This window comes from Colossoma macropomum, unplaced genomic scaffold (assembly GCF_904425465.1).
Source record: "Colossoma macropomum unplaced genomic scaffold, Colossoma_macropomum, whole genome shotgun sequence".
Taxonomy (NCBI): Eukaryota; Metazoa; Chordata; class Actinopteri; order Characiformes; family Serrasalmidae; genus Colossoma; species Colossoma macropomum.
In genome coordinates this window covers 29,899,843-29,927,034 of record NW_023494784.1, presented here as the reverse complement: position 1 = coordinate 29,927,034, position 27,192 = coordinate 29,899,843, and the positions used below count along the sequence as shown (strand labels likewise).

Genomic DNA, 27,192 nt, shown 5'->3' with positions numbered 1-27,192 from the left:
TAATTGATTCACAGAGTTTAATTAGAGTTATGTAAAATGAACAGAGTGATCCCAGATCAGCATGCTTACTCTGAGATGTTTGATAAGTATGGGCTATGTAGTCTACCATTCTACCCCTTGACATGTATGGTGCCTATCAGTCCATCATCATCATGGTATCTCTCTCTCTCTCTCTATATATATATATATATTTATATGTCTCACACTCTCCCACCAGGCTTGTGTCTTTATATTTTAGCTTAATTTATCATATAAACGTTACATAAAATTAAAGTTTTTATAAAGTTGAACTTAGTGTAGGAGACGCACCCAAACACAGAGCCTCCACCTGTTCTGATTGAGCTAATCTGAGGCTGCCTGGTCGCAGTCTTGCTCTGTAACAGTCCAGAGGAGAGGAGGAGGAGGAGGAGAGGGAGAGGAGCAGGAGAGCTGGAGAGTGGCTGGGGGTGGGGAGGTGCGGTGCGAAGTCCGTGACAAAGGAACAGTAGGTTTTACTGTCTGGCTGACCTCCAGGCCTCATTACTGCACTAAGTTGCATACCGACAACGAAGAACCCTTTTGTAGGAGTTAGCTGCCTGAGCAGGTCTGCTTTCCAGGTATAAAAAAAGAACGAAAAAGCAGAGATGCAAAAGAAAATGGCATAGAAAAGAAGAAAAGAGAGAGAGAGAAGAAAATGTAGTTGAGTGGTAAAGCTTTTTTCAAGCAGGGCTGAGTGGACGGGATGAAGCAGTGGAGGGGATTTTGAGCCGTGTGTGAGTGTGAGCAGTGCTCGTTTGGGAGTCATCGAGTTAAAAATAACTTTATTGTGGTAGATCATGTTTTGGTAGGAGGGACCTGCTTCCCATGCTAGGACAGCCTGTCGGGCAAGGGAGCAGTGTGTGTGTGTGTGTGTGTGTGTGTGTGTGTGTGTGCGCATGTGTGTGTGTGTGTGCACGCTGACAGAAGAGGAGTGCTGCTCTGTGCTCAGCACACACACGTTCACGCTCTTACTCTACTCCCCTGACGCTGTGTGTCCTCCTGTTCTGTGCTTTAGATGATGCGGTGGATATAAGCAGTCTCCATGAGTGCTATGAGCGAATCTCTGGATGAGCTAGGCACTCCAGGCAGCCTCGGCGAGAAAGCGGCCATATTTCGGGAAGGCAAGGGGAATGTGAGTGTGATCGGCAGCGGCCCTGCCCTTATACCGCTGCGCTCGCCCTTCCAGCCACCCGGTGCCCTGCACAACAGGACTACTGCTGCTGCTGCCACTCTCTTCAGAGGGAATAGGTAGGGCTGCTTTTGTCCCTCCAGTAGGCTCCTCTGGCTCTTATTGCTGCCTATAATCATGACTGTCCAGTTATAGGCTCAGTTCGCTTTACTATTGCTTACAGTGTTTAAACAAGTCTTTCTGGGAACGTGTGGGAAGTGTGGAACAAGTCTGAGGTGCAAATCTATATGTGTGACTGTTTGTGTGTGTGTGTGCTGTCAAGTATGTGGCCCAGTCATTCCACCAGTTTTCCTTCTTTGTGTATGTGTGTGTGTGTGTCTGTCTGTGTCTGTAACTCACTTTTCAGCAGTTAATCTTTAACATATGTAATCGGTAAGAACATACTGCAGAGACACAGGGCAGCCTTTGTGCTCTCCCACAGGTTTGGCCAAAAAATGCAGTAGACTTTGTCCCTGTAAACAGCGTCCCAGCACTCGGCTGCACTTCTTAACTGACAGCTCTAAGACACAGGCAGAAACTGGACTCAAATCAAGCACCTGCTACTTTCCAGGCCATGTTCAGTAACTCAGTAATCGCAGTGTTAACAGAGGGCTTACACTATGGCGAGAGATGGCCCGAATCAGGAATGTAAGGCCTCTGCATACAACGTTGAGAGCGTTGAAATCTTGATTTGGTTGCTTCACATGGCGGAGGGTTCCCCACAGACACATCGCTCTTTGTTCATTTCACCTCAACATGGGGGAGATTAAACTGATATGTTCAGCATATATGTGGCATAAACAAAAATCAAAACAACCAATATGGCCGCCGCATTTCCTCACATCACAGAACTGCCCCCACCAGACGTCCAACAGGGTTGTGCGCACATCGCTGCATTCATCACACATACACATAAAGTTTGAAGTTATGTATGGCACGTAAGTCCAATGGCTCTAACATGTTGACATGCTTGAAAATTTCTTACAGGCATTACTGATGAGCTGCTGGTTGGAGGGTGTCTGAGAAATGACCATGCTTTCATTGGCACACGCTGCTGAGTTCTCCCCCTCAGTGCCCTTCTTCTTCCCCCTTTTTCCTTACTCTTTCATTTGCTGTTTCTCTCTCTCCCCTCACTTTTTCCCTGTCTTTTCCTTCTCCTCCAACCCTCATCCCTTTATTCTCTTATAGAACATTTGTCTCTTTTTTTAGTTACGTAGCTGTGCCAGCACTCACACTGAGTGTTTGCAGATGTTGATTTTCATGTTTACGTTCTTCCTCCTGCATTCATTTTATTCATTAACACCCATTAAAGTTTGCTCGAGGGTTATCTGCCACACGCAGCCCATTAGGAAGGATGAACTCACAGCTTCAGCCTGCTGCACTTCAGCCTGCATGAGCGATGAGATGTGTCTCAGGTAGACACGATGATGTCATCCCTGGCTTAAGAGCGTGTGTCTCCAGGGAGACAGGACTTCAGTCAGCTGGCCCATCATCACAATGACCTCACCTCTGCCTCCTGCCCTGCAGCGCAGTCTCGCAGTGTCAACATTTTCCTGATGGAGGCATCTCTGTAGCTACATTAAGAAGATCAAATTGTGTCAAGATAATTTCTTTTTAATCTTTTATGCACTTTGATGGTCTCTAATGTGATAGGGTTTGGATGATGCATCTCATTCTCTCTGTCTCTCTTTCTCTCTCTGTCTCTCACTCTCAAGGAAATGCAGAGAGGGAGAGGAGATGCAGATGAGTCTGGTCCCAAATGCCTTCCCAGACCTCTTCTCCTCCGAGTGTTTATTACCCTGGACCAAAAACAGCGCAACTCAGGTAACAGAGCTACCTTATTCCCAAACTGACTCTTATATTATGCTGAACATTAGTGCCATACATGAGCGGGCCTCATGGAGCCATGCCCACTCTGTTAGATGGCTAGGCCTGCCCAGAAAAAAAGGTTGCCATGTAAATTTTAAATAGACAAAATTATTTTTAAATTAAAACATTAAAACATAAAACATTACACATTTATGATGAAAACTTTTGCAGTAATTTATATATTTCTTGATTCTAGCCAGTAGCAATTAAGCAAAACCAACAGAGATAATAATTCACCCTAAACTATAGTCACCCCAAACTGAATTCACTGGTTAATGACACACAGAACGTGTACTTTGAGCTGTTTCAAAACCTATGCCTTGAACACAATGGTTCAAATAAAATAAAAATGCTATATTAAGCTTGTTTCACGTGTTTCAACCATCATTAGTATTTGCCTAAATCAGCGTCTGTTCACGCTGCCTGTTTTTTTACTTTTAGTTTTAATCCCACGGGGAAGTAGCTGCTAGAGTGGTCAGAGAAGTGCTGGCACTACAGTGTTTTATTTTGTATTGAGTTTTGAGTTAAAAAAACATAACTATTCAGAAGAGCATTGGTCAATGTATACTGTGCGGTTATGCTACATGCATTTTTTTTTAATTGACATAAGCAGGACAAGGTTAGCTTAGTATGAACACAGCATAACTTTTCCAAACTGGAACAGACACAAAATAGTGAAACACTTAATTTTGTAATTGGAAAAGACTACATGGTAACAAGTTTAAGCAAACCTGTGAAACAACTCTTACTAAATTCTGATTGGACAATTGGGAAAAAAAAACATATTGTGTTTGGACAGTTGAAAGACACGCACATTTCCTTATGACTGTTTGTGATTGGATTGTGATTGAAAGCACCCACACCTTCTGTTCTGCAGAGATTTATAGTTTATTAAACAAGCGCCCACCTATTGAGATCCAAATGGCTGGCTTGCAGTTTGGTTCAGTCGATGAGTCTGGCTACATCAATACAGTACGTAAAGTCAGGGTGGCCAATGTTTGGAAGAACCTGTGCCACTGAAGTTAACTACCTAAAGGTAAACTAGAAAGGCAGTATAGTTTTGTGTGACTGCCATCCAAAACTGACATACCACCTTTCAAAACTGAGTTACCTACCTGAGTTACACCCCCCAACCTCTGTGAGAGCAACACCCAAGGGAGCCAAGCCGTGGCAGTGAAAAGTAAACACACTCAGTGTGCGAGCTTATCGCCACGCGGTTCACAGCTTAATGTCATGGCAACCATTTTGTGTGAACATTCTGTCAGCTGTACATTGCACTTTATTCCTATTACGCATAATGCATCGCTGCACATGATGCATTGCTGCACTCTTAACATGCATATAGTGACTGTTTACACAATTCACACTATGCCTTACATTAACAGGCCCCTGTCTTGGCACTGCAGTAGCTATATTTTGTAAAGACTGTGCTGTAAAGGTGACATCTTACTCTTGCGATAGTTAGAAGGCAGTTTGTTGATCGTGTGTGTGTGTGTGTGTGTGTGTGTGTGTGCGTGTGTGCGCGTGTGTGTGTGTATGTGTGTGTGTAAATGAGGAGAGACGAGAAGAAAGTGCAAAAGTGCAGTGTCAGCATCTCAGAATATCTCTTAAGCCCACATGTATTAGTCTTTTTAGTGTAGGAATTCTTATCTTGGACCAGTGCTGTTTGTATGCTGATAAATATAAGTAGAATATGAGTAAGGGGAATTGATCACCACTTTAATAATCACCTTTACAAGTCTGTTCCACAAAGACATCTTACAAAGCGGCTCTCTTTTGGTGTTCTTGTCACATGTAAATGCATACGATCTTTGATAAGTCTGCATAGTGACACTAGTTTTGTGACTAGTGTCAAAAATACTTTTTATTTTCTTTTCTCGCAAGAGTTATGTATACATAATGACTGAAGAAGGGTGCTGAAAGAGAGATATAACACCATGGGTATCAGGGTGTTCTAGACAATGTGTTGTAAATGATAGGCCAATGGTTTTGATAAATAGATAGTTGCTTGCATTTAACATAATTAACTTTTCAGTGATTTGTAGTGGAAAAAGAAATCTGATGTTATTATGATCAGGTTACATGAAATTCATTCACATGATTTTTACAGTCTTTTTCGATTGCTAACACACACATTTCAGGAAACAGTCTCTGCTCCAAAATGCCCTGACACATTTCTCAAAACTATACAAACATTGTGCAACCTGTACACTTTTTGTATTTACAAAAGGAAAAATAAACAAAACTGACAGTGAACACAAAATATACACTCCTCTTTAATGAATATAAATTACATTAATTTTAAACTCCATTATTCAGAATTTACCAATAATTCATTTATGAATAATAACACAAAACAAACGAGCGGATCCTCTCTCTATTTAGCCACAAAATTACATTGTTATCTATTGGCAAATGTAAACATAAAATAATTTTGAAATTAGAAGAAGATGCTCAGTTTCATGTAGTCCAAGTACAGCATAGTAGTGGAGGGCTTCTTGTAGGGATGGGAATCTCTAGGCACCTCACGATTCGATTCGATTACGATTCAGAGGGCTGCGATGCGATTATAATATTTTACATAATATTATATCTTGATGCATCTTTTTTTCTATACAGGATTTCTATTTTTTCACTGTGTGGGGACGTGGTACTTTCAAAGCAAAGTATTTGTAATGATCTATAATGAATTTACTTCCAATATCTTTTATTAATAAATCAAATGGAAGTGATGTAGCAAGTGAACTAGAAGACTCTCATTTACTGCTCTTGTTTGGAGCACATGAGACACAGGCTGCCACTCATCTGCGATAAAATGCAGTTACGGTGACATAAGATTCTGTGGCAATGGGTGTCCACGCAGCACGTGTGTGGAGGATCGCTGTGTCAGTAAAATATCTTCGAGACGGGACACTGTATCTCGGCTCCAAAGTATCCAACGAAAGCCCTGGTTCTCAACGACTGAAAACAGACGCAAATCCTTGACAATAAAAGCTGCGATAGAGTTTGTAATTCGCCTCCGAGTTAGGTGAAAGCTTTGACATTGCTTGCTTGATGGTCCTCTGGTTGGCAGCAAGTATAATCGGTAGGAAAACGGGTGGAAACGTGTAATGTGGTTTTTCATGTTTGTCGTCTCCAAAATATTTTAGTTTAGTGTGACACAACTTGCATATAGTGTAGCTCTTATCCAGGTCCCTCTTCCCCTGGTGTGCAGACTGCAGGTCACCTAGCAGCGCAGTCTCACCTGGCTAGTAGCTAACGAAAAGGCAAAGAGAAGGAAACGAACATTTGAGATAAATGGACTTATTCGCATTTATAACCGCACTTGGTTTCCTGGTACGTTAAATCTGCAACGAGAGACTGTCAAACACTAAAAAGTTGCAAAGATGAAGTCAGCTTCTTTCGAGTTGTCCTGTTCCACCTTAAATGGTGCCGCATTTACAGTCTGGCACCTCAGACAGAATTTAAGGTGGAACGGAAAAATTCGAATGAGAAGCTGGAGAATGGGAAGTGACTTCAGCCTCGTAAAACAGTCGAATGTTGAGAGACATTTTACAAGAAACTGTTCTAATTTTGAGGAAAAGTTTTCTGGTGGAGATGGGAGGAAAGCGGCTATAGCTGAGCTAAAGCTTAAAGCAAAGCGAAGTAAATCTGTGTTTTCGTTTATATTTTTTATCCTACTACAACATTAGCACATACTGAGACATATTGGACATTAAATGTTGTGGCTCCCGAGGTGGGACGATTTTTGTTGAAAGGACAAAATGGCTCTTCTTAACATTTGGGTTATCGACTCCTGATCTAACTTAGCTTTTAATGCAGAGGGTGCCGGTCGGATTTCTCACTCATCTAGTTATGTTTTTGTTATGTGCCGCCACAGACTGTCCGGGCACTGCACTTCCGCACTTCCAAGTTCCGCCTTTTGCATTCCGTCAACATTACATTATCAATTAAATATTTAGAAAATCGATTTCTGACATTTGTGAATTGATTCAGAATCGTCCACATCCGCGTCGCGATGCATCTAAGAATCGATTTTTACCCCCACCTCTAGCTTCTTGTATACAAATGTCTACACACATGGTAACACTATCCCCACACTGACCAGAGACATGCTCTGACATGCTGATACTGTTATTACTTGCATGGCCTTATCTTTTTGATGAGGTTAAATCTTGCCTCATTTAAAAGGACACATTCATGTTTGACAGCATTTGCATCCAGATTCGAGTGCTAACTGGAGATGAAAGCAATCTTAAAATTGTTAGATGAAGCCAGTTAAAACTATGTTCAGTATATACTGTAAAAGGGGGATCTAAAATAATAATTTCTGAAACTCTGATGTCTTCATTCATTACCCTAGTTATGTGTACACATCTAGTGTCTAAACTCCTTAACTTGGTTTATTTTGAAGGTTTTCAACAAAAATCCCTTGCTGCAGAGTAAAGTCACTGCTTCATACCCTTTGGAGGCTTTCTTTCAGCTTTGTAATGATATGAAACTTTAGTTCTCCTTTTTTGAAATATGTGACAGTGTGCTCATATATGTCATAGTGCATATTTACTGTAAAACATAGTAACAATGCCTTATTACATAAGGCATACACCAAGTGCAATAGTAGAGCAGGGGCTTTCTACATGCTTGAATTAAAGAGTCCTCTATAAAACAACAGCTTAAACTGTGACTGATGATGTGGTTAACTATTGCAACCAAAATTTCATAAAAATGCTTAACTTCAAAATTAGCAGTACAGAATGTTTTTCTATTCCTATGTCTGCTCATGTCCAGTAGTTGATAAAGCTATAAGCCACAAGGCACAAGGTGAAGCAGATGTAATAAAATCACAGTAACACACGGGCTCGAGAGGCTTATTGCTTTTTTAAAATGCCGGCCAACATAAAATATGATAAAATGCACAATTTTTCAGAAAATAATTAAAGTTATTATTAATAATAATCAACATAAACAAGTATTCCGCCAAGAAATGTAGTTCCTTTAGTCTACGGTATCGTTGTCAAGCAACCATGGTCTGCTGAATGAGGAGAATGTTCGATCGCCCATCACTAGATATTGAGGCCATTTCATGAATGTTTAACTTTGTCATATAACAACGAACATATGATAACACTACCCTGTTTAATGCAATACCTTACTTTTTGGTCACCAAATTACCACTGCAAGTTTTATTAAGCAACAATCCAGCAGCGCCCCTCCTCCCACGCTGGGCCTGAATCTTAAATGGCTCCCTGCCATTGTGCACTACGTAGGAATTTAAATACTGGATCCTGCACCCCAAAAGTGCAAAAACATAGCTAGCTAAGAAATAGTCATTTGGGACTCAGCCATATCCATATTCAGTAAATGATACAGGCTAGAATTTCTAAACTTTCATAGCAATCACACTAGGGAATGGCTCCGTATTTGGGATTAGGCCTGGGTTTGATGCTACTTCTGACTGAAACACGAACATTTGAAGTGTGTAAGACGTTCAAGTGACATTTTTTAGACTTTTACACTGCCATTCTACAGGTAATCATACCGTAAGTACTTTAATTCAAGCCTATGATATTAATGATCAGGCCAACAGCCTAAATAACTTTCAGCCTGTTAGCTAGCTGACCAGCCTATTCTTGTTACGAACACAAGTCACCAGCCCCTCAGTTTAAGCAAAAAACAGGTGCTTACTTCATCAGTATACTCTGTGGTCCCTGCGAGCAGCATGGGAGTCAAAGATTATTCCATTTACAGCACAAGGTTTTTTTTGTGCTGTGGCATAATAATATACAATTCAGTTGTTGTAAGGCAGTCGTAGGTGTTTATGTCGTGGATTATACAATGGCTTTGAAAGTGGCTCGGCCAATCAGATTTTAGGACTGAAACTATCCGTTTTATAGTAGTTATATAGTTTATATTATATATAGTTTATAATAGATGAACAGTGATTGGCAGGTATGATCAGTTCATACAGTAAATGAATTATGTTCTCAAATTATCATCATCATGTTCACATTAGCAGATGACAAGTCTAAAGTGACTAACATTGCCTTAAGTTTTCCTCTTGTAGGGTATTCAAGGCCGCTCTTGTTGTTGAATATAGGCATGAGCTTCTGACAAGAAAATTAAAAAAAGTAAAGATAAATGGTTACACGTTTCTAGGTTTTGCCTTCATTTTTTTGTGCAAGACTGGGAATAAGCATGAAAACACAGTAAAAACAAAAACAGAGGCTGGGGACATCAGACCCCCACATTTATGATTGAACCAAGAATTTTTTGGAGCCAGTCATTTAGATTGTTGTTTCACTGCAGCATAGCTAATTTGCATAACGTTGTAAATGGAAATTGACCTAATCGATTGAATCAGCCCAATTTGTGGCTTGTCAGTAGCTGCTGAATCACAGCTACAAATGACTTACCCCCATAGACAGTGACTAGTCACCTATTGTCACCTATGTCGCCTGCTAAAGTGATTGCTGGGTTATTGTACATACATTTTAGCAGACAACTAGTTGCTAATGTCACTTCAAGTTCCTGTCTTGTGAATGTGTTTGAAGCCACTTTTGTTGTCACATGTGGACATGTATACTGTCCAGCTTCTGACGAAAATCTAAAAATTATGTACTATATTTCTGTTGCTGTTTCTGTTTCTATTTCTGTTGAACCATGGTTTTAGGCCTGTCACGGTTATTGCATAATTGTCTCGTCACAATTATTTGAAATTATCGCAAATATTTAAGTTCAATCATTATTTAAGCTCATTGCAATCATTTTCCATGTTAGATTTCACAATTATATTAAGCTGCCACAAGCAAAATGCAAATTGGCTGCGTTGGCATTTATTTACCTGACAAGTAATCATCAGCTAAAAGTTTCATGATCGTGACAGGCCTATGTGGTTTGTATTTAGCACAATACTGTTGGGAGCAGAAACCAATGCCGATAGGAGCAAAAGTTCAGAGAGCAAAGCCTGGGGACCCTTGTGTCTATGATTGGTCTGAGGAATGTGTTGGAGTCAGTCATTTAGATTGTTGCTTCGCCATGTTGTACATGATTTTCTTGAGAAAATCTCAGCTCCATTTGTCGCTTGTCACCCTGTTGCCATGTAGCTTGTCACAGCTACAAATCCTGTACTCATGTAGGAAATAATTTGTCACCAGCTAATGTTAATTAATCACATCAGCCTGTGTTTGTGTTATATTCAGTGGAACGTATGGCATATAGAATTAAGTATATTTCATTGACACAGAAGTGCAGAGTGGTGGTCAGAGTTGTTTAACTGATTTCCAAATCTGTGCATTTGCTGTCATTGTCTTCTTAAAAGATAGCGTAGGAATTTCTCACTTGTTTATTAAATATGTGATTAGTGTTGTATAATTGAATCTATTAAATGAATAAAAAAATGAAAAATGACTGGTGATATGGAAAGTTTGTCCGGTGCTGTTTTCAGTGATCTATTAATGGAGACAGTTTCGGAGACTTACTCAGGCTCTTACTCATGCAGACATGACTGTGGGGCTGTATAGAGGTGCTAATTACCATCAGGTATATGTGTGTGATACATAAGGACCAGATTGACAGGTTACATGTGCATGTGTTTTTGAATGTGTGTGTGTGTGTGTGTGTGTGTGTGACAGAAAGGCCAGCTCAGACTTGTGCTAAAGGCTGAAATTACAGCCTGCAGAGCAGTACAGAGCAGAGTGGAGGATCTTGGGGCAGTATCAGACCCAGTTGTGCACAGGCTCTTAATGAATCGCTTTCAGGGTTTATTATTATTCTCTCAGTAGCTCTTGCTAACTCTATAGTTATAGTTATAGTAATTGTGTGATTCAGCGCTAGTGCAGTTAATCAGACTGCTGTTTGTTCTCTTTCTTCTTGTCTGATCAAGTGTCTTTTAAAGGGATTCATTATATTTGTTCTCATCTCTTTTATAAGAAGTGCTGTCTCAAGGCATTGGTTGCATCACAAACAAGCCTCTGGTCCCTCATTCGGGTCACACTTGACCCCAGTTTGACATCCCTGCATTACAGAGCGATTGCAATTCTCTAATGCTTGCTCTGCTATTGTGGGAGCCGTGTGGGAGGATTGTGCTGGCTTCGCTTTTGTCTTTTGGTGGTTTGGAGGAGTGGAGCTGTGAAGTCGCAGCTATAGAAGCGGGATGACACCACTCTGACCTTGTGCTCCTCATTGGCCACTGTGAATGGCGTCTTTGCAGGAGCACTGTTGTGAGCCTGCGTGCTGGCCTGATGGGCCTGACAGGTCTTTCACTGAGCCCTTCTGAGCCGTTGCTGTGGCTGGAACAAAAGGAGCATGTCACTGAGCACAGCTGTTTGCCTGTTCCAACCTTTGAGGCAGGAGGGTTAATATGCTCTCATCGCAGTCCTCCACACAGCAATGACATCATCACCACCCCCAGCCTGCTGCTGAATAGAGCATGAGAGTTTGACTAGGTTAAGTGTTGCATCATTACTGCCCCCCCCACCCTCTCAGCCCAACGTCTTAATGGCCAGGTTTTATAGCTGAAGCAGAACTGAAAATACATGCAGACTTTGAATTCTAATGTAAAACCTTACTTCAAAAATATAATTTATAGGCAGAGCTATACTTGACATGCTTTCCATTTATATTTTAGCTTTTATTGTGATTTTTTTTGTTTGTTTAATAAATTGTAATTCCCCTTCATCTAGTTACATCTTACTGCAGTTAGAGCAGAGACAGAGTATTTGTGGATGGTCATAGTTATCAACAAGAGGGCACTGTTACACAGATATTAAAGCCTACAGAAGTACAGTCTCCCTGCTATTAGCAGGTAGGTCATAACTCTGTCAAAGACATGCCGATCCTGTACTGTAACAGCATGAATCACGTCTGTACTGTACCAAGCAGGAAGCCTGTCTCCTGGGTGTACTGGGGTGAACTTCATGCAATAGATACACATGCCTGTGCAACATAAATGATGTTTAAGTTAGCAATATTAGCGTGAGCTTGAGGAGGTCTTTGAGTGATTGGTCAGCTGTGAGCAACTATGCTGCAAGTGAGCTCTGAAATGTGGACAGGGCCTTGGCTGCTGACATGGCATTGTTTTAGCCAGGTTTTTTAAGACGCTATTTCAGTCGTGAGAAAGCGCTTCTCCCAGGCTCTGCGTTTGCAGTGTCATGCTGGATTTCCATGACAAAGGCAGTGTGGCAGACCGGCTGTCTCAAAGCTCTTTTGAGTGTGAGAGCTGCAGCCACTGCCCTCAAACTCCTGCCTTGATCTGCTTTCACACTTCAGCTTCAGTAAAATCATAGGCAGTGAACATGTTTCATGTCCTATATTAAAGGAGCATTCCTCATAATATTTCCTCTCAACGCACGTCAACATAGCAAATGCAAGTATTTTGCATGAATGTGGCTTGAACAGTGATTTATGATGTTTTATTTTCAGCAAATATGAATGATCATGTTGTTTCAGTTTGTGGCTTGTGCAGCCCCTGATAGATCCCTAAAGAGAATTCATGAATGAAGAAGAGAAGAGTCTTCTGTGATAGACCTTTTTTGTTTTGAATACAGTGCTGCAGCTGTGGTGTCTCTGTTTATGCCTGTCTCAAATAAGTATCTTATCTCAGCTCCATGCTGCTTTGTTTAGTTATGTAAGCATTCCTATATGTATGGTCTCATAGTAATTATGTAAGTTTTGACCATGACTGCTGGTTTATTTATGGAGCAAATTACAGCTCTAAACACATTTCAGCATCATCTTTTATAGTTCAAGGACTGCAGGTTATCCTTCTCCCTCGACACAGACTAAGAACATGCTGCAGTATTTCAAGGCAACAGAGAAGGTATTATTAGCCTAAATACTCACTCACTCTCTCCCTCTCTCTCTCCCACTTTCTCTCTTGCTGTCTCTCTATATGTCTTTCTCTTTCCTTCTCTCTACACCGGTTTGTCCTTCCTTTATTTGCTGAGCAGGCTAAATTTGTCCTTTTTAGACCAAATGCAGTTTTGAGAACCCCCTTTACCCTGAGCCTGTCTCCATAGGCAGATGTATTCTACATATCGTCGTAGTATAAAAAGCCCTGTGTCTCTAAACTTTTAATTTACAGGAGAAGGAAAAAATATTCTTAACTTTTAATGCAAGTTAATCTAAACAGATTTAATTAAACATAACTTGAAACCATTTATATTGGCCCATTAATCTTGAATTTTTATGAATGTGAAGATGTCAAATAATACAGACAAAATAAGGTTTTGTTCTAACAGTGGCAATATTTGAAGCATTTTAATTTAATATTTCACAGCAATGTCCCTCTGTCTGCTAAATGAAACTTCTAGAGAACTTATGATACCATATGAATTGTGCTACATGTAAGAGCAAAATCAAGCCTGTAAATGTAAATAAGCATAACTTACCCTGAGGGCTTTGGCCCAAAACTATGATAAAATTCACTGCTAAGATGACAAACAGTAGTTCCAAGTGAAATGTTGTGCATGTCTTCAATTGTGAATATAGGGGCATTAGGCTCAGCTTTGTCAAGTCGTGTGAGTGTGTGTTTGTGCGCTTTCAAAATACATGGGTGCAGCAATGCTAATAAGTTGAAGAGAGAGAAATAAAACCACAGACCTATTGCACAGACAGAGTACAAACCTGTCCTGTGTATCCCAGCATGTTAGATGCTCTTGAAAGCTTAATTAGTGGTTAATGGATAATATAGACAAAAAAATTCTATCATCATGGTTTTGGTGTATACATCGGTATATATCATGTTATAGTGTATTGATATTTTGGGTGCATAAGTAAATCTATTAATAGAGAGGCATTGATACTGATACTGGTATCTGTTATTGGCACATACCATGCTCATTTACTCATACTTGTAAAAAATGCACCAATACAGACATCCAATACCACCTGATACTATGTGATGTAGCCTTGTGCACACTGCCAAAAGGCTTCACACAACGAAGTGTTGCTGATGCTGTGGCAGTGGGATGCAAAGTCATGTTTAAACATTCTGCCTTGGCATATTCCCATTAGGCATACACTGTGCGATTTTAGCCTGTTTTGAAGCTCACAGAAACGCAATCACAACCACTTCACAATGCAGGACATATAGGCTAGTAAAACAGAGGGGGAAAAAGTCAACATTTGAGGCTCCAAAATCATTATATGCCAGCTTTACTAGGTGATTGAATATGGTGATTGTCTTTGTAAAGTAGGCAGCAGAGGGACTGTGTGTAGTCCTGCCCTTGTGCATCACTGCCTGGTTTTAGTTTCACTGCACAGCATGGTACAAGCTGCTGAAGCTTAGCTTCTCAGCATGTTTGCTTAGAACTCAGGTGTGCTGTGTGTTATTTTTAATGACGTTTCATTAGAAATTATCCATATACAGAGCTGTATGTAGAGGCTGAGTTTCACATGACATGTCAGTCAGACCAAATGTTCTTATTCTGTGTGAGCATAAAAAGGCTTTGTACACAAAAAGACAGGTTGATGCATCCCTAACTATTAAGAAGTTAATATTGGCTTTTTAGTCTGGAATCTCTCTACACTTTGAATGAAATCTGTGTTTAGCATCTGAAGTGAATTTTCAGTATTTTGTGCAAAATAGCAGAACTGAACTGAACAAAATTTAGATAAATGTCAATATTGCTTTCTACATTCATGTTTCTATGACTTATACAATCTTCAGACACTGCTGGAATTTATATTCCAAGCCACCCACACCCTCAATATCACCTGAACCTGCAGAGTTACTTGGTTTGATGCATTGCATGCAATGTGAGCAGATTAATACAACTAACCAAGTGAGACGCTGCTGTAGGCAATGTGAGAGGACTGATGCAGTTGACCAAGTGAGGCACTGCTGCAGGAGGTGTGAGAGGAAACAGAAGTGCAGCAAGCGGGCTGGTCATGCTATGCTGTTCCTTCCATATTTATTCATATTAGTCTGCTCACTCAACAAGAAACTGGGTTTCAGACCACAACTGCCTACACAGCAGGAGATGAGGAAGCGGGAGGTTCATTGAAAAAACTGGAACATTCCTGTCTCCGTCATTCAGCAAAACAGGATAACGTTTGTGTGATTTAAACTGTTTGCATGTTGCATTATTTGCACTTATTTGAGGCATACCAGTATAAAGGCAATGACAAACCTCATACCTTACAAAGAATTTAAACTGGTATACTGGATGAACCAGTATATCACCCACTACTATATCATAACAGTATATAGTGTACAGAAATTGTGTTTCTCCAGGGATGTACTTAGATGTGTAGTGAGCATAGCATCACGAGTCCCCTCCTGGCCAAACTGTCTGTGTGGTTCAGTGTAAGATGTATCAGAGGCACTTAGTTGACGAGCTTGTGAAATAAAATCCTGCTGCTCTTTGGATTATGACCTCAGTCCTGCTCACTCTGCCCACCCCCAAGGACCTACAAACCCCTGCTACACGCTGCAGCATATGCAGCTTTCCAAACATGGCCTTGCAGCACAGAAAATAACAAACTTAACATGGTAGTTTAGATACATCTGTTTACATTATTTATTTGTAGATTTCTATTTGATCACATGTAGACTGGATATTATATTTTATGTACGTATGTATATATCTATGTATGTATGTATTTATTTATTTATTTATTTGTGTACTCTCACTCAATGTTATTATGAAGCTTTAATCTACCATTCGGTACACATGCCTTACACAGTCTTACTAGAAGTGTTTCAATATTGGTTGTTAATTTAGCTTATTTTTTCAAGGCAAGAGCAGGATGAGGTTTAAGTTGTTTATTTAAAATACTATATTAAAATGGCTGTCTCTCTTGATATGAACTAATCTTGCCCACCGTCATTTTGATAAACTCTGACTAATCCTTGTTTATATGGCCTAAAAGAAAGGTTTTCTGCCTAGGCAAATACAAGGGAATCAGTTTGTAAAGACTTACTTCAGTTTATAATTTCTCATTTTATGATTATGATAGTAACCAAGCATGTGAATTGTATCAGAGTTGGCTGACCTGTTGTAGTCCAGTGAGCAGACAGCATTAATCTGATAATCTGCCAAGATTAGACCGATTACAGATTACACTCATAACAAGTTTTCTGAATTGCTTAAGGTTCAAATCTTATAAAAGTAGCCCAAAATACGTTTATAAAATCCATTTATATGTAAAAAATCCACCACCACAACTGACATAATTGCAAATTACCATGTTAAATGCCCCTTTTAGCCCAAATTGCAAAAAATCATTCCATAGGCTTTACACTTTGCTTGATGATGGGGACCAAACCATGACGTGAAGTCAGTGCTATTCGCTGTTTACAGGAGCTGTAGTACAAATAGAATAATAGGGGCAGTACCAACCCCTCCTCTTATCTGGGCTTCATCATGCTACTTGACATGGTTTACTGTCATGTAACCACCCTGTTGTAATTTATCTCATATGTAAGAAATTTGGAAACAGGAACTATAAAATCTTTTACATAAAATCTCTTTAATTTAATTTAAAATCTCTTTTATTTAGGTTAACTATTTGCAGTGGAAAAAGTCTATTAATGTGTGTTAAGTGTACTAAAGTTGTGGTAACAGTTTCTTATTACAAATTAATGAGAAAATTAAGTTTTTAAGCTTTACCCTGACTGTCATGCATTATGAATAAGTTGCTGACGAAGGCCCTCTAAGAGGAGAGAGACAGACAGAGAGAGAGAGAGATGGTAGAGAAAAAAGAAGAGCACTGGATTCTTAGCAGTCACAGACACAGTCGTCACACAGGTGTTCTGGTGTTATGTTAAGCAATTGGCTGAGAGAGTGTTTGTGGTGCATCCAATCACTGCATATACCCTATTCAGGCACTGCTTAGCATTCATCTTACCCATCCACACTTCTGAGAAATGGACAATAACCCAATCAACTCTATATAAATGTAATTGAAACATACGTGACATAAAAAACACACTAAACAATTTACTGACACATTAGACAACATATTATACGCCCATAAATGCTGACACGTGTAAGTCAAGTCAGCTTATGCATTGCTAACACCCTCATGCATTACTCACTAGCAGACCAAATCAGTGCCCCGCATGACATGAGCTTTGCAGTCTGAACCAGACCTTACTTGATACTGGACTTGATAAAGCTGTTTTCTGGTTAAAGCATGTCTAGTTTTGCATTTTTAGTAGGGACAACATCTTCCCATTAAAGCTCTTATCAGAAACTGTTTAAAAATAACAAACCAATAAGACGTGGCTACTGCCAGCTTTTAGTTTAATATGGAAACAGTGGTGGACAAAGTACACAAATCCTGTACTTGAGTGCAAGAGGAGATAACCTTTGTAAAATATTACTTGAATAAAAATAGAAGTCCCCTATTTACATTTCTGCTTGAGTTAAAGTACAAAACTGCTTGCTTTAAAAAGCAAAGTATCTAAATTAAAAGTAGTATGAGATATTCTAATGGTTATAATTACTATGTTGGTGAACAGTTTCTACTGAGACCTTTCTGCCTGCAGAGATGAAAAACAGGACAATTGCAGTAATGAATTTATGAATAATCAGAAACATCATTATTATTAGTATTATTATTATTATTATTATTATTATTTTTATTTCATTTTCAATATTTTAAAAGAACTCAGTATTGTTTCTGCTGCTGTAGTCTAGCAGGGCCAGAATTGACCGCCATGAGAAATTGTTAGCTACATGTGGGTGGGAACACAGACTTGTGTTTAATTTAATTTATACATGCCTCCTCTTGGCCAAATCCTACAAGACTATGGAATATCTTACCACAGCTATGCAGCTGATACTCAGATTTACTTGGCCCTCTCCCCAAACAATTAAGGTCCTCTTGACTGACTTTGTAAATGCCTTGAGCACGTCACTGGGGATATGCGTCAAAACTGCAGTTGAAAAACTGCACAAACTAGCTGCCTACCTGGATTCAAGAGCCCGAAAATCTAAAGAACTAGCATGTAAACTTGGTGTACTAATGAGCTCTGATCACCTCATCAACAAAATTAGAAATTTTCTAACTAAACCAGACAAACTTATCCATGTCTTTATTTCTAGCAGGATTGATACTGTAATGGTCTCTTAAATGGTTACCAGTTACAAGTATGTTACAGAGTAAACCTTACTACTGGTACTACTGCTGGTCTATAAATCGCCTAATGGTGTAGGTCTAGCATATTTATTTTAATATTTTGCAGCAATATGAGCTGAGCAGAACTCTTAAATCATTAGGAAGGAGTCAGTTAGTCCTGCCTAAAGTAACAGCTAAACATGGAGAACAGCATTTGGCTACAGTGCTGCTCTTAAATGAAACCAGTTGACAGAGAGCACTAGAAGAGCCCCAACAAGAGCTGAAAACGTTTCTATTTAAGCAGGCTTTCAGCTCAGTTAAAAAAAAAAAAACTGTTAACACTTCTCTCCTGTAATCACACTATATTATCCTAATTTAATTTTTAATTAGATTTTTAGTTTGTTTGTTTCTTCTCTTTTAAATATTTTAAATTATAGTTTTAATTTCTATTCTCCAACATCTTTTTAAATTTGAATTATCTTTGTACTTTCTCATGTGTAAAGCACTTTGAGTGGCCGCAGTGTATAAAGGTGCCGTATAAATAAACGTGCCTTACCTTGCTTTTTCCTGTGAACAAACTGGGTTTGAAATTTCTAGCAAAGTTAGATTGGCATAGTTGGCAATGGTGCACTCATCAACGTTGTCCAATAAACAACAAGCTCGACATTATCCCATTAATATAATGTAAGTACCCAGAAAGCTCCAAATAAGCATCTAGATGTCACCTGTGCAGAGACACATTAAAAATAAACATTACCTCTCACAGGGAAAAATTGTTTTAAAGGGAGCATACTAGCACCAAAACACAAATTGTCCCCAAATGTATATCGTCGCTGCCCAAAAAAAGAAGTTTCTCCACTTCGTGATTTTTTTTGTTTTCTGCATAATTTGAGCTCAGCACCTGTCCTTTACCTCATGTGAAAATTTCATGATGGTTGGACCAATAGAAATGCTCAAAATTGCTTTGAATAAAATCTCTTTAACTTATATTGAAAGTAAACAATGTTTTTGCCCTCTCCTGTAAAGTTACTATTTTGGAGATGCGTGTTTTTCTTAGGAGGGCGATGGTATTCTTGATACAAGATAACATCTGGCCATGCAAGACCACTGCTACTTTTGCATGCTGGTGAAGACCAAAAGTCCAGTTTAGACAGTGCTTTCCCAACGACACAGTACAATGGAAAAGAACAGGCACAAATTGCAGTGGTACACAGCCCCAACCTGCACAGGCAATGCAACGTCACTCCTCCTGTCACACTAACATTTAAAGTTGTAGCTGTGCAGCTGTAGCTAGCTTTCTAGTGTCTATATGGGTACAGCTGGTCAAACCAATCAGCTTGTCAATTATGAAGTTTTCATTGGCAAAGGTAGATAATGTAGCCTGTGAAATTCATAGTAATCTTTGTATTAATACATCCAAAATTCCAGAAAGGAGTAGACAAAAAAGGTCTCCAGTATGCATTTGATGGTTATACACAACGCTGGGATCTCTCGGTAGCCTAATAGCGCTAAAAGTCTAAAGATATAGTGAAAGGTGCACCATGGTTTGTTTGCTTCCATTTGAAAGTTTATCATGTCTTTCAAACATGTTGTCTCCCACTTCAGAGTAATGAATAATGACATATGCTACTAGGACATTTTAGTAGTTTGGTGGAAGTAAAAGTCTTAAAAAATAGAAATACTTTAACAAAGTACAGATACATAAGTACGGTGTGTCCATTAATGTTCACCACATGCAACTGTGCCCTTTAGATGATGCACTGCTATTCATAAGCCACTGCTGTACGTAGTGCTCTGTATGTTACAGGGTTTTCTTTAAAGAGTTGTGTGGCATGTCTTTTAGAAAAAAAAAGTATACTTAATGTAAAGAGTCAGAACAAATCAGACACTTGCAGACAAAAAACAGTTTTGAGCTTTTCTTGAAAAAAGGAACAAACATGTAGTGATTAAACAGGCAATGTCCAACACCAAGAAAGAGCAACAAAAGCCAAAAGGTACATCCAGCGAACGTTCAAAAAACACAAGCAGAGTCAAAAACCAGAAAAGACAAAACAGTACAAAAAGGGCTTAAGCAAAAAAAAACAGATCAAACAAACAAATCAGGTCAAAAATACAACAGGACAGGCAGTTACACAACACTCATTCAAACAGGGGCAATACACAAAGAAGTGAGGACAAACAAACAATATATATATATGGCTAGACACAGGTGAGGAGAATCAGTAATCGGTCAAAGCAGATCTAGGATAGGCTGATGCCTGAGAGTTCTGAGTCATGTGATCCTTCTCTGGAGTCTGGGAGTTGGAGTTCGGGAGTCTGAGAAGTAGCAGCAGAGTCAGAGGGAGGCGTGACTCTTAAAGTTCATTTTAGTAAGTACACTTAAGTTTAAATATGTTTCCCAAGTGTACTTTATGTAGTGAATATACTAATATCAATCACTGGTAGTATACTTGTAAGGGCACTATTTCAATACTTCTTGGCTTGTAAAAGTATACTTTTAAGTAAACCAGAGATAACGACATTCAATATCTGATCTGAAGCACTGTAGATTGGTGGACCAAGGATGGAAAGAAGCCAAACTCCACAGGGCAGTAGAGCGTGACGTGCCCTTTCCAGCGAGCCCTTTCTAATGAGCCTTGGATCACATTGCTGGCCTTCAGGAAACTGGAGGTACAGACCCCAAAATCACCAGGATCCTCACTTGTTGACTTCTCTAAAGTATCCATATTGTTAGTGTCATAATCATTTGATCAGTGACTAGTCAACATCAACATCGCCAAGCTGTAATGTTCACAAGTCAACTAGTCGACTAGTCTGTGCAATCCCTAGTATGAACAGTTTTTAGGGAGGTTTGACACTAGAATTTGTCATGCAGCCTCTCCGAAGTCAGTCCCTTGCTGCCCATAAACAGGCTGGTCTCTATAATTTACATAAAAGCTCAGTTCCACCCATGTACTATTTACTCTAAGCTATTCCATCCCAAACTACAAGCCAAGTGTACTTAAAAATGTATGTATAAGGCATAAATATTTAATTATTTTTGTTAAGTATAAGAAAAAGATTATAGTCTAAATATACCTGTCAGTATAAGCCAAGTATGCCTGAGTATGATTTTGTTTAGTAGATCTCGGATAAGTACATAAAAAGTTAACTGAAAGCATACTCACTTATTTTTAGTTTAAAAGAAGTATATTAATAGCACTCTCGAATAAACGTCTTTTTGTAGGGGTACGCTGCATGATTAATATTTTACATGAATGAAAGTCTCTACCGTTTTTTTTTTTTTGCAGTGAGTAGTCTAAAGCTATCTAGGTAAAAAATATAGGTACTTCAATTAAATAAATTCACACTGCATGTCCCCCTTTGCTGCAGTAACAGCCTCTACTCTTCTGGGAAGACTTTACACTAGATATTGGAACATTTCCATGAGGATTAAATTGTGCTCAACAAGAGCATTAGTGAGGTCAGGTACTGATGTTGTATGGTTAGTTCTGGATCACAAACACCACTCCAACTTATCCCAACGATATTGGGTGGTGCTTGATCCTTCCAGGGAATGCAGTTCCATTGCCCAACAGCCCAAAGCTGGAGGGCTTTTAACCCCCCAAGCCAAACACACGAAGGCTAGCAAAACTGAAGCAAAAAAGTCAACATTGCAGTATTAAAGTCTGTATATGCCAACTTTACCATAACTGAATACAACTTCAAAGTATAACATGAATATGTTGATTTTTTTTTAAATAATTCTCTGTACAATAGGCTGTAGAGGGACCATATCATCCTAGTAATGTACACCACTGACCGGTTTTAATTTCAGTGCACAGTGTGGCACAAATTAGCAAAGCTGCTGTAGCACAGTTTCTCAGCATGTTTGTTCAGTACTTGGACACGCAGTGTGTTATTTTGAATGAAACAGCTTCATTGACCACTGTCCTTAGAGCTGTCTGTAGATGTTGTGTTGCAAACAGCATGTCAGTCAGACCAGGTGTTTACATACAGTGTGAGCATATAAATTGCAGACTTCATCTGCACATGATAGTCTATTCAAATGTACAGTGTGAGTTGTCACCAAGGAATCAAGATGTGACTCCTGCTGTGGCTGTGCTACACAGATTGTTGTTAAAAGAGACAGACGAGGAGCACTGATCAAAACTATGAAATTCACTTTACTTACAGCTGTACAGAAGCACATTTTTGATGTGGAGCAAAACTCTTCTCCGCTGCACTGCTACTCCAAGGTGTTTAATGTAATGCAGGTGGCTAATGTGTGTAATTTAAAATCAGCTACGGTTAATATGGTATCGGTATCAACAGGCATTAAGAAACATACTCATGCTTGGTCTGAAAAAATGGTATCAGTGCATCCCTAATGGGTAATGCTTTTCAATTGGGATTCTACAAGCTGTGTGTGCATAATTGAACCCCCGTGTCCACACAGGACACCATAAAAAGCTGAATTTACTAATAGAAATGTATGTCTGAATACTTTTGTACTTAAAGTGTAAAAGTAGATATTAAAAAATATCTTGAGTAAGAGTAAAAAGAGTAAAAAAAGGGGGAGTTCTTTCAACACATTCCCTATGGAACTACAGTGAAACTGCAGTGAGTACATTCAGCAACTATCAGCATGGGACCTTTAGTTCGTAAAGCAGGTGTGAACAAAGTGTGTGTTGGAGAGCTGTATTATGTATCGATGTACTGCTAGTAGACTGCATGTGACCTCTGTGAACCAGGTAGCTCAACTCTTTAGTTCTGCTGTTCTCGTGTGAGGCTGGCTTGTGTGTTGATTGGTGTTTGTGTCTTGCTGCCGGTCAAGGCCAGTGTCTCCGTGTCTGCCTGTGTTTTGAGAATGGCAGAGACTTGCTTATCAACAGGCTCTATTCATTTTGCTCTTTTTTTGGGTTGGCTGTGATAAGTATTAGCGTCTGCCTGTCTGTGCTACCATTCTAGATAAAGACAGAGAGCACTAGACTCTTCTCTCACTTTCTTTTCTCAAGAGAACAGGAGAACTCTCTCTCTCTCTCTCTCTCTCTCTCTCTCTCTCACCAGACTGTCAGAAAGGTAATGATAGCATTCGGAAGAAAAACAATCCAAATCAGAGAGCATTTAAACATTACACCAGCATCACATTAAGCAGTAGTGTACCTTATACTTCACTGGTATGACTATAATTCAAGTAATTTAAGTAATTTACAAGTGATGCAATAGTTAAACTTGACTCAGTAGCTTCACTCTATGTTTAGTGCAGTGTGTCAAACTTGGTTCCTACTGGGCCACAGCTCTCCAGAGATTAGCATTTTGCTTCTTCTAAAATTTTGAATTCAACTCGTGAAGGCTATGCTAACTAGCTGACAGCTGACTACAAAAACTCATTTACCGTGGATTTTAAAACCTGTTGTTCATTTATTAATTTTATGCAGACCTTAAGAAGATACTAGTATTACCACAAATAACAATCAATGATAATAAATGATAATAAATAAACAATAATTCAATCATGATTGAACTTTTAAACAAACCTTTAACCGACTCTCAACCATTCACAATCCTCTATAAATGTTCCTTCCTCCATCAAGCGAAGAGAAAACTCCTCAGAACAAGCCTGCAGTGACAACAGCAGTGGCAGTAAATTAGTCAGAGTTACCACAGTAAAAAATGTGGAAATGTGTTACTGAGGAATGTATAACCCCTGGCACGCTATCCTGATAATCTAGAGGGTAGTGTTTTGTTTCATTCTTGAAGCTGAAATAATTTTGGATTTGGTCCACACTTACAGCTCAATGTCAAAGCTATTAACAGGCAGTTTTATGTTCGCTCTAAGGTAAGCTAACTTTATTAAGTTATGGTGTTCACTAAAAATCGTTTTAATGTCATGACTAATGATACATTACATTACAGAACAATGTTATTATCAGTTTCAGTATCTACTTAGCTTTTCTTAACTTAGCTGCTTCAGTCAGATTAAACAGGACTACAGTGCTCACATTTGTGATTAAAGTATTGTATGTAAACATGAATATTAATGCACTTGTACACATACCATTATTTGTATTGTTTCATTACAGTTTGCTGAAATACATTTTGTTAAAGAAGACGAGTCCTCCTCAGCATCTGACACTACACCAATCAGCTCTAGTGTTAGCTTTAGTTAGCTTATTTGAAGGCAAAGCTTCCATTGCTAAAACTTCCTCATTATTAGACATGACAAACTACGTAGAGTTTTCCCTGGTTCGATTTCCATTGTTCATTTAAGGGAAACATTTTTTCCAGAATCCATATTTTGTTCATTTTAAGCTATCCTGACCTTATCTGTGTGCTTCTAAATTTTAGCTGCTACCTGAACTGAAAGTTTGACAGGCATAAACAACAGTAACTAAGGGACAGTGTTCTCAGAATTTTGCAAATGGTCAGTTGTATAACATGATTATTTTGTTGTATCTAACATAGATGACATTGATGTATAAACCTGGGTGTATTTCTACGCTGGCTGAACTTGCTCAGTGCTGCAGGCAAATATCATGCCTGCACATAAACGTTGCCTAAATGGCACAGTGTACATTTTAGGACATCCTCAGACCACAGTGTCAAGTTTCAGACATAAGAAAAAACTGCTTCAGGTCTCAGGAAAAACACATAAGTGAAATCATGTCTTAGCTCTCATACATCAGGCAAAACAGGTTGTTTCAAATGACGTCAGGCAAAATGGCAGAGAAGAAGGCAACAGGCCAAGTTAAGCGGCCGCAGACGGTAAAGTTTTGTGTGACATTCGCAATTCCTTTATTGCTTAATAGATTAATTACCGGTTTGTGGTCAAATTAAAAATTACAATATGCAATAAAAGAGAATATACCACAACTGCACCTTTATGTTCTTTATTTCTCAAAGATTAAGCTTCAACTCACAAGCTGTCACTGTTTGCACTCACCAGTGACTCAAAATTGCAAACGAGAAAGTTGCTGTTATTATTTTATTTAAATAAAAAATAAACTTCAAGTAAATAAAGAAAATCACAGTCCCGCTAAGGGGTACCTGTGCCAACACACACACATTCACACACACAGAAACACACAAACACAAATTCTTTACTGCTCTTAAAAAAAGAAAGACCGTTCTTGATTTATTAATTACTGCTCACTCTCTTTGTCTCCTCTGAGAGGAAATTGATGTAGGATTCTTGCTTTGTTGCACCTCTGTTCAGATTTGATTGAGCCTACTGATCAGAGCCTGTGTGGACCTGTAGACTTAACAGAAACACGTGAAGACATTGATCTAGAGTGGCTGAAAGGAATGTGTGTGTGTGTGCATGTGTGTGTGTGTGTGTGTGTGTGTGTGTGTGAGATGGAACTGAATGTGTGGAGGTTTGATGAATAATTATTTCAGTTGGCTGTTGAGTAGAGTCAGCTATTGCAGTTTCTGTGGAGGAGTCTACATTCAATTTTAGTGATCTAAATATAGCTTTGGAAGTTCTTATATCTGGAAATGAATGCTGCTGTCCAAAAGAAACGTTATTTTAACATGCATTCTCATTCTCATCTTAGCACACCCTGGAAAAATAAGACTCATTTGATTGAAGTGAGCAGAAAATGTTTATCACCCATTATTCTTCTCTACAGTGGATTTCTTTCAGGCTAAAAATGTTCCTGTCTATCAAAATCTTTTTTTAATTATTTAAATTCTGGCATGAGATAATTAGGCCTTCTTCTTTGAGCTAGGTTTTAAAGTTTTTAAAATGATCATGGACATCTTCATTATGTTACATTACAGTATTACATTATTATTTTGATTCAGTTGAGCTTTTAGGACAATGCTTTTGTGCAGATGTGGGGGAAACGTAGCCATTAGAAACCTGCTGATTCTCACGTCTCTCTGTCTCTCACACTCCCTCTCCCTCTTTCTCACTCTCTCACTCACTCTACCTCTCTCAGTCTCTTGCTCTCACCCCCACTCTCTGCCGCTCTCCCCTCACTCCCTGTCTCTTCCTTTTCATCCAAATAAGCTCAAGTATCCATTATCCCTTGTGAGGCTCATCTGAAGTCCTCACTACTCTGGGGACAGATGTTGCTTTTGCCGTGCTTTATCAATTCATTTAGCCAACACTCTCTTTAATCTCAGCCTTTGAAATATGAAATATGAGTGGCCATTTTGTGCCCATGTGAACATTTGCACAAATTTAAAAGCACAGAAGTTGCTGTGAGTTTCTGATTGAGATTGAAAATCATTGTGATTCTTTAATAGGGATTTCTAAAAATGCCTTTGCTCCAAGAAACGGGTTTTGATTAGTTTACTAGCATTGTAATATTGCCAAAAGCGCTTGACGCTTTACAGCAAAAAGTATTTTCTACCTCATGTAGTTCTCCAGAGGAGACAGTGCAGTGTGGAAATCACATCATCCTTGGGTGCCTTTTTTGAGGGAAGGTTTACATATTGTCAGCAGATAAAGATAGTGTAGGTCTTTTCCCTGACCTTCGGAGAGCTAACTGAACTCCTTGGTGCTTTATCAGGAGTTTTTATTAGAATGGGACGCTTTTCTTGTGGGGGAAAAAACACAGCATGTTTCCAAGGCCACAGGAGGAGTTAGAGAGGAGAAGAATACTTATCTGACTTTCAGTCTCATATGATCACTGTCCCTAGAACTCTGTAGATTATAATATGTGCATTTTGGATACCTAGATGTTCATAGACATTTAGTAAGCAACTGAAGTAATATTAAAGAAAAGAAAAAGTGAATTTTGATGGACATTCTCATCACGTTAAGGAGAGCAGTATGAATTTTCAGGCCAGAAGAGTTACACTGCCTGCCATCACTCCTCTTTGCTTGCAGAAGCGGGTAAGAACAGTTAAACTCTTTCCTTGAAACCTTCCTTTAAGAACCTACTGTGTAGTACTTTAAAAATGTCAGACTGTATGAGCGTCTGTTTTCTGTTCTCTGAACAATAGTATAGAAAACCAAAAACTTGTATGCTTGTTCGGTTGTTTGAATTTGCTTGTTTCGTCTGCCCTTCTTTAGTCTTTGTTTAGACTTTGGTTTTTCCTGTATTGTGAGGTGTATGGAAAGCCACTTTGTGGTGGAT

At 39.1% G+C, this 27,192-nt stretch overlaps 1 protein-coding gene across 5 annotated transcripts in view; it reads left to right on the top strand.

The window, feature by feature from the left end:
* Positions 1–27,192, top strand: part of grb14 (growth factor receptor-bound protein 14) — a 57,218-nt gene that overhangs the window by 7,957 nt on the left and 22,069 nt on the right. For 2 of the 5 annotated variants that reach the window (XM_036567880.1, XM_036567888.1), the window contains 2 exons: positions 1,034–1,266; positions 2,902–3,010. In XM_036567880.1, the coding sequence (XP_036423773.1) occupies positions 1,061–1,266; positions 2,902–3,010 (315 nt within the window). In that variant the 5' untranslated portion in view covers positions 1,034–1,060. Of the gene's footprint in view, positions 1–500; positions 597–626; positions 753–811; positions 1,267–2,901; positions 3,011–27,192 lie in introns of those variants that run through there. The other 3 variants (XM_036567895.1, XM_036567904.1, XR_005007126.1) reach the window with 3 other exon arrangements.